The sequence below is a fragment of the Acanthaster planci genome, linkage group LG21 (assembly GCF_054643075.1).
Source record: "Acanthaster planci isolate LZ-2023a linkage group LG21, COTS_SCS, whole genome shotgun sequence".
In the NCBI taxonomy this organism is placed as follows: domain Eukaryota; kingdom Metazoa; phylum Echinodermata; class Asteroidea; order Valvatida; family Acanthasteridae; genus Acanthaster; species Acanthaster planci.
In genome coordinates this window covers 808,225-823,494 of record NC_141797.1, presented here as the reverse complement: position 1 = coordinate 823,494, position 15,270 = coordinate 808,225, and the positions used below count along the sequence as shown (strand labels likewise).

General features: G+C 41.6%; 1 protein-coding gene across 1 annotated transcript in view; it reads left to right on the top strand.

The window, feature by feature from the left end:
* Positions 1–600: 600 nt before the first annotated feature.
* Positions 601–15,270, top strand: part of LOC110982372 (ephrin-B1-like) — a 136,487-nt gene continuing 121,817 nt past the window's right edge. The window contains exon 1 of the mRNA XM_022240725.2: positions 601–1,151. Coding sequence (XP_022096417.2) covers positions 1,012–1,151 — 140 coding nt within the window. The 5' untranslated portion in view covers positions 601–1,011. The remainder of the gene's footprint in view (positions 1,152–15,270) is intronic.

Sequence of the window (15,270 nt, the reverse complement as noted above, 5' to 3'; positions counted from 1 at the left end):
GAAGACAGAGCTAGAACTGGCAGGACTTTGTTTCTTTTTATTGATATAAAAAAGCTTTTACGTTCTCATATTTATTATTATTTTGTTCGTAGATTATTTAGAGAAGTCACAACTTTTTAACGCCCTCTCGTGAACTTCCGTGTAACCTGTCCAAGCATTTTTACCCCAGTTTCTTGTTCAGAAGTATGCGGAACGCCCCCCCTCCGTTTTTCGGTCTTGCCGCAGCGATACATAGCCTACAAATTACACCTTAAAACTATCCCTATAAATCTGCCGAGTAGGCCTGTACCTGTGCGCAATATACGCAGAACTGGCGCCAAAGACACTTCTGAGCTCTTGAAAAATCAGGCATGTTTCCGTCCTTTTCGGGATTAAGCTGAATAACAATTTCGAGGTGAGAGCGACCATGAAGAGGTTTTTGGCTCAACCGGACCCCGATGCGCAATCCACTCTCATAAGTTATATTAATGCGTCGAGTGTTATGAATATTTATGAAAAAAGTCACGCACGCAATTTATTATTCATGAACTGTCCAATACGCACTCAGCATATTACAATGCCGAGTCACTGCGCGTGTGTGCTTTTCGGTATGCCACTTTTTTGTGTACAGGTTAGTTTGTAATGTGTTGCGGTACGTGTGCACGGCACCTGCCGGAAAGTGTCAGTCGAAAAGAGTGAATGAGATTGTCTATTGTTATTTTTCCACCATTTGAAGAGACGGAATAAAGATAAAACTATTACTACGAGTCGTGGATACACTGATTGTCAGTTACATGTGGTTTCTACAGCGACTGTTGTTGTCCAACAGGTGAAATTCCGGCTAAAAAAGAGGCGGTACGGATGCTCAGCCTGATCATCGAGTCGGGAGGAGCATAGTACAGAAAGGACAGTGTTCCGCGAGCCCCGCACACGTGTGACTGCGGTCGCCTTGTGCTGTCCACACCGCACCGTCTTTCATTCAAAAGCTGTGACATTTTGTCTGGATTTGCCACTTTCTTTCCGCACTCGGAGATGTTCGAACGGCGACTCAAAGACATGGAGTGGACTTTGCCGAGCCCCAAATGGATTTTTGTATTTAATATTCTGCTCTTCTTGCTTCGATTTTCGCTGGGGAAGACGTTGGCCACAATTCACTGGAACAAGAATGCCAAGTAAGATTTTGCTCTTCGTTTTTTCCTTCTTAACAACGGAGTATAGATTTCACCTTTTCCGTCAGTTATATGTTTCAAGTTGCTGAGGATATGTTTTGATTTCTTGTTGGAAGAACTTAAGTTTGTACAACTGTTTACATTCATTTTTAAGATAACATTTGTCTTTTGATCATTGCGACCCTGTCTGTCAAAATGTTAGCACTACTTTATTGAATTTTTTGAATTTATTTTTGCGTCATATGGTAATTATTCGTAACATTCTAAACATTTAGTAACGGTTAACATTAGTTAACATAAAGTTACTTGTTATGTTGACAATATTTAGCCATTGATTGAACTTGTACTGCACTGTCATAGCCACCCGAACTTCTGTCTGTCGCACCGTGTGTTGTCAACCACGCCGGCCGCAGTATTTGCTCTTAACACGGCAGCGCGGACCGCAAATTCCGCTACGGCTAAGCTCCCGTACTTGGTTCTCTAAATCCATTTCACTTCTTTCGAAGTTGCACCAACACAGTCCAGATGCAGATGAGATTATCCTCAGCTTCCGTAGCGGGCCAAAATAAGGCGTAAACGCAGACCCCTAATGCCTTAATCTTATTCACTTTAATCTGGCGGTATAACCCTCTTCCATTTGGCCAGGAATTCAATTCTTGCGGCTGGTGCATTGTACACTTGTTGTGCCTTGCCAACAAAAGCTCTTGCGTAAGCTTTTTCGATTTTTTTGTCACTGCCGTGTCTACCGCGGAAAGACCAAGTGTCCATCTTTAATTGATGTGTCTTTTATTCCTTGGGGTGAGCCTGCATTCCATGAATCTATTATTGACAATGTTCCATGATAACATGAGAATGTGCATGGCACTTGGAATTGAGGAATATGCCGGTTGAATGAAAGGAACTTGATAAAAAAAATACCAGTAGAAGTCTGATCGCATAGAAGTTAGAACTGTGGTTTGCTTTTGTAAGCATAGTCATTGGCACTATTCCTTGCCCAAGGAAATTTGTAGGAAATACAACAGCTGTCTCGATTCCAAGCTGAAATTTAAAGGTTGATTTTCAAGACTTTCCCTTTCAAGCACTGAACTGCTGAAAGAAAGCAAAATTGAATACTCTCGAAATTCCAAAGAGTGAAATTTCACTCAATTCGAGTGAAAATTCAATCCCTCCGATTGAAATTAAGGACCAGACGAATTGGAGTGAAATTTTGCCACTCCAAAAGATTGAAATTTCACTCGAGCTTTCACTGGAAGGGGCTATTTTCAGCCTTTTTCAGTCTAAAATCAGAGTGATTTTCACTCTAAATCGTCTTGCCCCTAATTTCAATCTTTCTGATTTAGAGAGTAGTGATCACAGTTATATAGTTGAAGATTTGCAGACTTTAGAATGAAGTATTAGGTTTAACAAAATGAAACAGCAAAATTTAGAGTTGTGGAGGTAAAAATGGTTTTGGATGAAGGTGTATTGTGCATGTATTCAACTCACCTGTCTATTTTTTGGTTTGAATATTCGACACGGGCGTTCATTCCTGGTAGAGAATATTTATCAGAATAAGTCTCGTAAGTCACAAAGGAATCTTCCTTTCTACACCTTCAACTGTGGACAAGAAAAGGTGGTGATAACTGAAATCCTGAAAATAAACATAGATGGTCTGCTGCAGAGATAAGGTCCTTGTTTGTGATTCCTTGTGGCTGAGAGGTACTGTGTATTGTTCAACACATGGGATAGCAAATCCCTTCTGAATTTCTAGGCGCTGCCATTTCAAAGGTGTTGTCATTTCTTTCCTTCGGAATTTTATCAAACATATGAATAACGTATTTACTCCTAACCGTGCTAAATCCAACAAATTTTATGGAGTGCTCTCATGTAATCTGAAGCTTACGGTTAAATTTATGGTGTGACATTCTTGTTTACAATTTTTGAAATTCTCGAGGTATTGTTTGTGAAAGTGTTGGAGGAGGGTTGCACACTTTGCATGTAGTGCAAAATGTGGTCATTCTATAATGTCCAAAGTGTGACGTTTTTGCGTCCCTGTTACACCTGACCTGTGTGAAATGTGGAAATATCATTGAAATGGATTTCAAACTACTACTATTTGTTCGGCAGGTAATTTGCATTAATTCATCACTCTTGGAAATTAGAGAACATGTTCTGACCTTATAAAATCCTGTGTCAGATGTGACAGGGACACAAACAAAATGGACCCCTAATTTATAGAATGACCCCCTTTGCATTTGCAGAAAGACTTATGTGCTTCTAGTAGTTTATATTTTTATTTCACCTGACAAGGTGAGAAAAAACCTGAAAATTGAAAGAAACTTGAATTAAAACAATGTTAACATTGTCAATCTTATTTTTCACGGAGAGGCTTTGCGTCTCTGAGTTTTGCAAAACTGTCCACTTTTACACTTTAAGCTGACAAGTTTAGGTTTTTTTTTTCTCTCGCATGACCAAATATGGCTGGGCTAATTGGAAAGCTCGCTGGCGGGCTTGGGTGCTAAAACCCGTCTGACGATGTATGAATATTTAATACACAACAAGAAACCTAATCGTGCTCGTACCTTGGAGTGCCATTTTGCCCTGTTCACAAAACAAAAAAAACCCCCTCTCCCACAATTCCTTGCAAGACCCTGGAAAATAAGTAGTGTATCCCCTCCTTGCGAGCGGCTGGAATTTCGATTGACCAAGACCTCCGACCACCTTTTATGCTTTGTTTGTTTTGGTTGCTTTTTATTGCTGCTGACTTGAAGTAACATCTTTTTGGGCGGGCAATTTCAGAAAATGTTCAAATTGAGAAACACTTTCTTGCGTTGAAGCAGTGTTCTTGTGTGGCCTAATGTGCCGAAATTGTGTACTGTATTGAACACGCGATGGCAGTACGAGAGCCATTTTTAGTTACACATGCATTGTTATGCTGTAACTGGCCTTACTGTGAACAGGTATTGTCCAAATTCAAACAGGAACAACGGTCTCGTGGAAATCTTAAATAATGAGATTCTGCCATCCGTATTATAATGTACTCTCTTGACTTAATTGAAATCTTTTCTAAAACTGATACAGCGTCTGACAAGCACTCCAAACTGCTTGTTATCATCACTGCGAGCGATGCAAAGCGAGGGGGGAAAAAAACTCATCTCGAGTACAGTTCGAAGAGAGAAGCCTGCAAGATCTTTGAAAACTATATCACAGAATCTCATTAAAGCCGTACGCTGCAGAAATATAAAAAATTGTATGCGGGCGGGGAAAACTGGAGAATCTGGCGACCCCTTCAACATTTTTTTTTCTCGGCCGAGCCCATTTGGCTATTCAAACCCCACAAACAGGAACGGCGCTCAGGGGTAATACAGTCATTTAGCGAGAGTCCCGCGGTTTTGTAGGGCCTGGCTGAGCCGAGCCCCTTGTACGGTACCTAGTGTGAAACTGTGAAATGCAACCCCACAGCTAGGCTTGACCTAAATATGGGGGCTGCCGGTTTTTTGCATACTGACACGAAGAAAAAGGGTGGATTTGAACGTGATGTACGTGTGGGTGTGCTTATGCTGTCTTTGGTTATTGTGCAGCAAGCCATCCGTGGAAAGATGTGGTGCATGCCGAGTTTCCTTATAGTTTCATTCCTCAAAAGTTGGTTTTTTGATAGTGTGCAGTGTACCTACGTCTTTGTTCATCTTCATTAGGAATATTGTTATAACCTTTCCCTTGCTACACGATGCTAACCCTGACAAATGTGTTGGACTTTATAAAGACGACATCGACATCACCGCAATTTAATCACTGTGGTTGAACTGAACCCTTTTCCAAGGGAAGAAAAAATGAAAATCAGACTGGTTTGACTGCTGTCCATCATGAAAGCAGACCTCATGTTTACGATTCGAATAATGTAGCAAGTTTGAAATGTGGAATCTCTTAGAGCAGGATGCTAGTATGGCATTCTGATCCAACTCTGACTCAGGTCTGTTGACATGGGACCGCCAAAAGAGAATTTTCCACCTTGCTGACATCGAAACACAGTTAGAACACTAATATTTTCATAAACGCTCTTGAATCTCCCCGAGGCAGACAAGACCACATCAACCGCAATCGGTGGAGACGTTTTTTTTTTCCCTGGCTTTCCTTGTTCTCAGTTTACGGACGTGCCTAAAAACACTCTATCGGTCAGGGGAGAGAACAAGGGAATTGATATGTACCGGGCTTGTAGAATGCCGGCAAACAGGCCGAGCCCAGGGACTATGAAGAATTGTTTTGTTCACTCTACGGGCATCGCAACTGCTCATTAGGCAAATGAGTTTTTAGTGCATCAACTTGCTGATCATTTTTCTTGAGATAGTGTTGGGTTACTCTTCATTGGGAGGACAAGACTGCAGACAAACCACGTCAAAAAAAGGGTAATTTTCTTGGTTTTTTTGGGGGGGTTGTTCCTGACTTCTCAAAATTCATCGGTCCCATTGAATCTTGGAGAGCAGGGCTGGGAAACAGTGAAGTTTCAGGTGGTGGCAGTGGGTGGGTTTTTTTACACAGCCGGGCATGTCTCTCCTGTGGTTGTATAATTTTACAGGACTTCTGAAATGGAATGAACTTGTAAGGGAATTTTCTTTCCAAGTCGCGCTTTTTCTTCGTTTTCAATTGAGGAAGACTGGAGAAGGGATATATCCCGTAGCCCAGTGTGATGTAACTTATAAACAAATTGAGTTGAAAGTTGCCAGAGCAAGTTTTGAGTGAAAGCTCTTAAACTTAAATGAAAATTCATTCTGTCATTCACTCCTGACTGGGCAGGCCTGTGCAAACTTTTCACATTTCGGTGACACTTTCCAATCTGCAGGTAATTTCTTTCATCCTTCATCGCAAAGCACGGGCCACATCCCAACACCATTAATTTGGCTACAGATCAAAGCAATACCCGATTGAGCTTGAAATTGTTCGGCAATAACACTCTCCAAGGGCAATTTATCATTGGGTTTTTTCTTTTCCCCTTCAGAACCTGAACACTGCTAGATTTTTCTTTTGCAGGCTGACATTATCCGAAATATTTAGAGTGTCCCACAAGGGATTTGTTGAGGGAGCATTGTTAGCGAGATCCCACATTGTGACACGACCTCTGGTAACCCAAGCCTCTTCCCTTCCAGCCAAAATGGCAGCTTGATATCAGCGAGGCTTGTCTCTCCATAGGCTCGCCAGACACCCAGACTACCTGGGGTAACAAAACGGCATATCATGACAGGGCCTCGCGTAGCACCAGGCTATTCAGAGCGTTGAGTGACATCCTCATTAAAATATTTTTGTTCTCTGAAAGAATTTTGGATGATTTTTTGTGTGTGTGGGTGTGGAGGTGAGGATATCTCAAAACGATGCACTGTTGAAACGGTTCAAAATATCTCCTACTAGAGTTCAATTTAAGAGATTCGTAGTTGATTGTAAGAGTCTTACTGTCGCAAAATTTGTTGGAAAAATGACAGTCTTAGAGTATTCAATTTTCCTAATTTTTGTTTGACAGTAGGTATGTACGTAAGTGTACATTACAGTCTTGGTACATGTACATGGAGGTGTGGTTCGCACTGATTGGTATCAAGCAGAGTAGGGCTGGTGATGCATTCCTCGCTATCTTGCTCAGACAATCTCTATTATATTTTCCTCAAGTGTCAGGCCTGCCTTTCCAATAAAAGTTATTACTTATTAATCGTGGAAATCACATTACCCACTCAGCCCGGTGCAGTCTTACCTTCGATAACTATCACCCCCCTGACAAATCCTACACCTCCCCAGACACAAACCTAAAAGGACGACCGGACTTTTTATCAGCATCAAACCCCCCCCTTTTTATTCTGGTCAGGACCTGACCGACTTTAGATGACACTCCCCCCCCTTTCCCACCGTCAAAGAATGATGAATCATCGTTGTTAGACCCCGTTGGACGATTTCCGCTCCGAATGAAATTGCAGCCTTGCGTTCTGGAGGTGAACCCCCCCCTCTCTCCCTCCTCCCACGATAGATGTACAAGAACAACATTTATGCGCCCCCAGGCCGCTTGGGAGAACAAGATGGGGACTCTGCATTGCATTAGGCTCCGTAATTATGGATTCCAGCCCATAAATGCTGTGCTTATTTCCTTATAAACATGCGGGGAAAGGATAACAGAAGATAAAGAATTATTGCGGAGATTCATTTATATCTGTTACAGGTACCTGTCCACTCTGGTATTTCATCACGTGCAATCAATTATCAAAATGAAGAAGGTGTGTAAATCACTGGAGATGATTTTGGGCTTTTTTTGTTTTTTTTTAGCCTGTGGAATGGGCATGTAGTAAATTCTAGAAATTTGAGCAACTTGTTCTCGGCCGTGGCCTTTCCAGCTTTTTGATTCATTTCAATTACGCTCGGAGGCCGGGCTAAATGTAATTGACGAATGTGCTCTCCAAACACGAAAAATGACTACCAGGGAGCCATCTACAGGGAAGGGAGCTGAATGCGTAGCGATTCAGTTGCTTTCTGTGCTGCTCGGAGGGTTTTTTTTTTTTGAGTGCCTTCTCTGGAGTGTGCATTGTTTATAGATCCTGAACCGGAGCTGGATTCGCCAGCAATTGCCAGGAAATGGTAGTAGGTCATCTATTGTTTTTGTGCCCTGTAAACTGGGTCATCCCAGAGCGCCAAGTTCACAAAATCGATGAATTGGTAAAAAGGGCATTATACAGAACAGTGTCCCCGAGCGGACGGGTCACCGAGAGTGATTTGGTGGAGGTTTAAAATCTCAATGTGTGGCTTAGATATTTTTCTTTATCTATGAAGTGGTTCAGATAAAATTTGTGAGGTCTGCATCATAAAGCTCTGTTAGAAATTGTCTTTACTGAAATATTTTGAGTGGGACTCTTGCCAATTTAGCCAATAATCTTGTTTGTGTAAAATTCCAAAGTGACACTGGTTGGGCTCTTCCTGCCTGAATCCTTTATAAATCTTGATTGTCACCCTGGTGTTAGATTTTTTTGGATCTTGGAGATTGAGTTGACTGTGCATGTGCCTACATGTTCCTGTTTTGTATACACATAGGGGGGTAAATTGTAAATCTTACAGAATCTTATAACAGCAAAGTGTGAAGCAAATAGCCAACAGAAGCTAACAAATTTTGTTTGCTTCTCAGATCAACCACCAAAATGCACCCTCCTCATAAAAAGGGACAAAAATTGCTTACTGTTGATGGATTTAACAGCGTTTCTGTTGAACACACATATTGTACTAAGATCAGTTCATATGAACTTAGGGGGTTGGGAAAAAAGGACAAAAATTGCAGCATTTTGGAGCAGTGACTAACATCATGCAATAAAGAAGGAACATGTTTATGATTCAACGCATCTGTGCGTTGCACTTTGAAAGGGTGGCTGTTTGTAAGCCTGGTCCTTAACAGTGCACAACTGTCCAAACCCTGGGCCCACAAAGAACAGGAAAAACAGTGTCTCGCACCTTCAAATCACCCAGGGTTTCAACATCTAGCACTTGCTGTGTCCGGAGTCAGCTGCCGGAAATAATGTGGAGACAAAAGAACCACTCGGGGTTTTTCTCTCCATTTTTTTTCTTGGGACCGAAAATGAACGACCTTGGGGTTTGAGTTAAGTTCATTGTTGGTTGTTGAGACGCACCGTGCTGTTCCGTTGCAGCTCTTTTTTGGTCAGCATCTGTCAACCGAAAGTGTAGTTCCGGATCGGTGCGTTGCAAGGAAATCAAGTGGGAAGATTGGGTTGTTCCATTTGCACATGTAGGAACGCTACTTTTAAGGATGGACATACTGTTGACTTCCTAATGGCACAGTAAATGGGAGATAAAAATGGCTAATGGAGAGAGGAAGTCCACATTCTAAGATGAAGTTTCCTGTGAACTGTTGTGGCCCAACTTTCCTTTCCAAGTCGCACTTTTCTTTGTTTTCATTTGAGGAAGACTGAAGAAGGGACATTTGCCGCAGCCCAACGTGATGTAACGTATAAACAAAATGAGTTGACAGTTGCCAAAGCAACTTTTGAGTGAAAGATCTTGAACTTTTTAAGAGAACTGTGCTCCTTGGTGTAAATTAATGAGAACTTTCAACAGTCCTTAGCAGTATTTTGTTCATTATTTAATGTCAGAATGGATGATACATGTATATCAAAATGAGGAACTCAGTGCACTGTTAATTGTTTGGGATACATACCTGTATGATGAAGCAGCACTAAAAGCCAGCAAACTGTAATTGGAATCGAGAGTAAATTTCTTCAGTAACCTGCATGTAAGCCAGACAGTTGTATCCTTGTAGGCGTTTTTTGGAAACACTTATGAGTTTTGTGGGTTGGACGATAATATTCGACAGATGGCCAAGTGCGATTACCTTCATGTGTATGTCACACCAGGCAGGCTGCTTACCAATAATGCGATGTAACCTTTTCGAATCGCGGTCAAGGTTAATCTAATATCAGTCTGGACTGGGGGGTATGTAAACTAATTATTCCCTTATCACATAGTTCAGGAGTTCAGTTTTAAAATGAGAATCCCTGGCTCCAGACGAGAATGTTCACATGCTGTAATTTGTCCTTGTGGAGGTAACATTTCATGCAAATTTTACAGCAGCTGCTTAAGTCATCATGAATATGCAAATTTGTGTCTGCTCAGTATGTTACAAATTGCATAGTCTACAGCAACATTGAATGAGAGGTAGACGGGTGTGTGCACACAATTCTTGTTGCTTGGTTTGCCGAGGGAAAATATTTACATGCATATTGCCTATTATTATTCTCTGGACTCTCACCAGGATCAGGAGTCGACTTGCGCCATCTCTCAAGTTGTAAATTTGTTCTTTCCTAAACATATCATTGTCATGGAGTAATGGGCCGTTCCCCGGGATTATTCATTCCCGATTCGCTGGGTGAAGTCTGCCTCTTTCCCTTCCAATTTTCTGGAGATTACACCGGCTCTGCTGACCGGAAAATTCAGCCCTGTTATGGAAGAGTTTAAGGACCGTCACTGCATGGGACCGGGACCCCCCGCTGGCGTTACTATTGGAAAATGGGTTTAATTTGCAATGGAAACTGGCGTGGATCATACAGGGTAGAGAAGAGATTCTCCATTCTTGGTGAAATCTGTTTTAAACAGTTTCTCTGAAGTTTGTGGAGCTTCAGTTTGCAATTTGCATTGGTGATATGAATAAATGAATAAATATGTCTGGATGTTTTTGAGCGTAATGCCCGAATGATAAATTTTCTAATTTTGTTGTTTTTCTCCATTTTGACACTAGTATATATACAGTATTAAGAGCTTCCTGTAAGACAGTTCAAAGTTCAAAAGTCCTAGATGGGTAAAAGAATAAATGAATTTTAATTTCTTAATGGAAACATGGACATAAACTTGAATTGAGTTTGGATGTACTCTGTCTTTCCAAAGTTTTTTAGGATTCGGCTACATCATTCAGGCTGTGGAATTCTGTGCAGTTAAACAAACTGAAACAACCGAGTTTGGATCAATTTATTTAATCGACTTCAATCGAAACTTATCGCACTTTGAACTCTCAGTGTCAAGTGTTTTTCTTAAAGTGATGATTGATGAGAAGTGGAAGACATTTTGTCCAGCGAGACAAGAGTGTCTTAATTCAGAGGGCCTTTTATCTCCAGGTTTGCACCCCTTCCGCCTTTAACATGGCCCTGCGACAGATTTTTTTTTATACCCTTGGCCCCCAACACGAACCTCCTCGCCTTGGAAATGTCACCACTGGTTGGGCCCAACATTTGCAGATGTTTAATTAAATCGTGGAGGTAATTGCAAAGAATGTGCAAAGGGTAATGGAAAATTCATGTGAGGCAGTACGACAGCTGGAAAGAGAGGCAGGTTTGGGTTTACTGCCGGCTCGGTGCGATGAATTTATTCCAAATGTGGAACAACACAGCACACATGGAACCACTGTACATGTAATCCTATGTAATACACACTGTATCATACATGTACAATGTACATGCTGTTTCCTATGGTGCTCACCGTGTGGTGAGCACAAGGTTACTCACACAGTCTCCATGTGCTTGTCCATTTATTATTTAAGGTAATACCCAACTGCAGAGAAGTATTGGACTGGTGGTTTTTTTTGGAGGGGGGGGTGTATGGTGGGTATTGTCACCATGTGTGTTTGGTGTGGGGTTCTCTTGACATGTCTGATGGGTAGTCCATTTTGTGCACAGTCTTAGGCTTGGGTGACAGCGATTATAAATGTTTTTGTGGATTGGAAGTTGATCGTGTAATTTGTCAAGTTCTGTTGTTAGTCTGGGACACGTTGTCCGGACTACAAAAGTTCTGCATCGATCTATATGTGAAATCATAATTATTAGAGACACAGAAATCAAGTTGAGGATTTTGGTGAATTTTGACTCGTTTGACCAAAGCTCAGTGAAATACTGATGTGCTGGTAACTTTCTGGCCCTGTTTATTTTTCGATGTTTTTAATGACATAAAAATGTAAACCTTCCTGTGCTTTCCTCAATATCACTAATTCACAAAAGGGAGGAAAGTCCTCAGAACCAATGATATCACTCATTTACAAAAGGGAAGAAAGTCCTCAGAACCAATGTATCACTCATTTACAAAAGGGAAGAAAGTCCTCAGAACCAATGTATCACTCATTTACAAAAGTCAAGAAAGTCCTCAGAACCAATGTATCACTCATTTACAAAAGGGAGGAAAGTCCTCAGAACCAATGATAACCACTAATAATTCACAGTTTAGCCAGCTGTGTTTAATCATCAAATCGTTCTGGGAACCCAAGCCCATTACAATACAGGATTGTTCCAACATTGCCTGGAGATCTGTCACAATGTATTGATTTTTGGGAAAACAATTGCTGCAATGTAACAGTTTGTGATACAATGTAATCGAAAGCAAAAATAAAAATAAAACAGTCTGTAAGTTGCATACATGTACATGTAGGGACCTTACCTGCCACAGTCATGGTGTGGTAGTGACACAGAGTTATTTTATTAGAACTGGCCAAGGTCGATGCCAAAACAGGTGTTAGATTTTAGCTACTAATGACCTGAAAATCTGTTTCATCTGGTTTACCACGCTGCGCTGCATTTTATACTTAGGAAATAATTGTATAATTTGAAAAGCCCTCAGGTTTATTGAATTTGAGAGTCGCGGTCATGATGAAAGTGTCAAACACTGTAGTTGTATCGGGACGCTCACCAGAATGTGGAAAATATGCATATGAGGCCTTCAGACATTCTGGGTCAGTTTTTCAATTACTGTTCTCAATTTCGCTGTGCAAATGTAAGGAAACCTCCTCTAAATTGCTGTTTGTGAGCAAAACCATACAACTGGATGCCCCCACATGTTCATGCCTGCTTCAAAGATTGGAAAAATGCTCCTTGTTCAATTGGCTACTATGCCACACAGTCTGTTTTCAGTCCTTGGAATTTCTCGCACCTCCGTGAGAGATTCCAGAGTTGAGGTGTGGGGTCTCCATCTCTTATCTGTTGATGTCCTTCTGAAACCCTGCTCAAACAACACTGCCTGTTCCCATCTCCTTCCATTCTGGCTTCCTTCAGGCATGTTGCTTGTTTTTGGCTCTTTACGCGACCCCATTATCGGAGGTCAGCGCAGAGCGAAAACAATCCTCTGTCAAAGGACAGGAGCGGAGTTTACCAATGTCTGCCACCACGTACTGGACCAGTGCCCGCGTGTGATCTTGGACTAAAATGTTCTCACAAAACTGGTTCAGAAACAATATTTCATGACACCTTGTAAAAGACCGCACGCTAGAAACTGACGTGCTGAATCTCACATTTTGCTATCATTGATTTTGGCACGCTTTGAAAGCGCTGAATCCAGCAAATACAGCTTTGAACTTTTGAAGCTGTTAATTTGATGTTGAAAAATGCCCCTTCGACAAAATCAAGGAAAAATTTTGAACAAGTTGCATTGACTCTTTTGTTGTTGAATAAACTTTTTCAACATTGTACGTTATTGTTTAAATGCTGGATGCAACACTTTCAAAATCTGGCCTTGGACCAAACCAATGCAGATGTTGGATTCAACTTGTCGGTTTTAGGTCAGTTTCCATGGAAACGTATCTGTAAAGTTACCATTGGCCCTTATGGCCTGTTTGTGTGTAGTTTGGGAACTTCCAAACTGAATGCTTTGAGTACGAGGTATTTATTTTAGGAGTGACGAGGCAAGACAGAGAAAACATGTCTACATCTCTCCTGATTTTGTTCCCCTTGTTGACTGACCTACCAGTCGGAGATTAAGCCCAGTCACACATCTTTACTCTAGTGCTGTTTACTGCAGTATTCCCTCGGGGGCCCTCTTTCAAACTGTGGAGAGAACTCCAGTCGCAGTTCTCCAGCCTGAAATCTCTCAACATCCAGCAACAAGTGCTTTTAACTCGCGACATCCACTCCTGTTTCCACAACAAAATAGCAACTGTGTTGCTCCCCCAACAAATTTTCAGATGCTTTAACCATTAAGTTAAGGGTTCAGGGGTCAAGTTGATTAAATTGGTTCGTTAGCTTTGACTATTAACTTTGATGTAGCAAAGCAGTGGTTGAGTTTGAATTTTTTGTGGGAGGGGCTCTTCAGCAACAGGTGTGGTAGGCTATTTTTTTTCTTGAATACTGACAAAGAAGGAAACCTGTTTTATCTGATTTTTCTCCAGTGATGGAATGTCCCAGGGTAGGCTGACCTGTGGTCATTTGAGGTCACTGACCTTCAAGTATTATTAAGCTGGGTGGCTTAAGAAGGGATTTGAGTTCTTGTTAAAACTGGAAAGTTACATACATGTACATGTAGGCCTGTGTATCCTCGCTTGCACTATGAGGATAGGCACACCTACAGCAGTGGATGTTCAGCTCATTAGTTATTTAGCAATTGACATACAATGTAAAGTGGCGGCCCATAATGAACCCACCTGTTAGACCACTCTGTAGCGTCAAGACCATTTGGTCTTATAGGGATTGCGAAGTCGCAGAGATACGTACTTGTTAAAAGACTAAGAAGACAAGACTCTGACCTTTTCAGTGCATTTGTAATTATTTTGGTGTATCAATTTTGGAGTACCCACCACAGGGCAAAGAAGTTTGCACTTCTGTGCTTGATCTAGAAATTGCATAAGGTCAGCGACAAGTCTGAAATGTTTTGGGGGAAAGAAATCAGACACGTGAAATTTTAATGAGAGGTTAATGGAAAATACACACAGTGGAGAGGGACGTCAAGGTGCCGCCAATTTCTGTAATTTTGTCGGGGACTCTGCTGGGGTTTCTCCTGGACTTTGCGGCTTGTCAAAGCTTTGTTCTGTCTCCCGGGGGTGGGTTACTTCCCCCCCCTCAAGTTGATTTACACCATACCTGCAGAATCACTTGCTGCTGTCCCTAGTGAGAAGTGGCTTCGTGCTGGGGCCCTAGAATACATCAGGCTGCGGGAGCTTTGGAGGTCTGTGAGGAAGACCTGCGATATAGACCAGTGTTGACCGTCTTACGTCCTACATACCCGACTTGCATGGGATTTACCTGTGGGTTCCCAGTTTCTGAGATCAATCTCTCATTTTTTTTTCATCTGGGCTGGCGGTCTCGGTGGATTTCATGCCTCGAAAGGTAGAAAGAGAGGGACTTGGATGACTTGAATTCAAATAGGTGGGTCTTCATTGATGACCTGACTTAAAGGCGTGGGGCATAGATGGGGACGGGGGAGCATCGGCTGAAGACTTAAGACACCACAACAGTCAAGCACGTTGTAAAGGTGCCTTGTCTGGTAAGTGCGCGCATGTACATGTAGTCTAGCTTCTAATGCTGAATGGTTGAAATGCGAGGCCAATTCTTAGTTCGTGCCTGTCTTCCAGCACAACTTACTTCTGTGCTCATTACCAAAAAGTAATTTGTTACCTGTATGAGAAGTAAACTCTGTGTTTATTTATTTTTTTTTCTCATTTTCCATTTATGTGACATTTACATGTATCAAACTCATATTTATGACCATTTCATTGTTGAAATTTTTGATTGACATTTGGATCGGCATTTGATTGGCCGTTGTGCAGTTTTGTTAACAACATCTGTTTGTACATGTATTTGGAGTAAGTCATTGATATGGAAAATGAGAATATGCAGCAACCTGAAAAATACCAGAAAGAGCTGAAGGT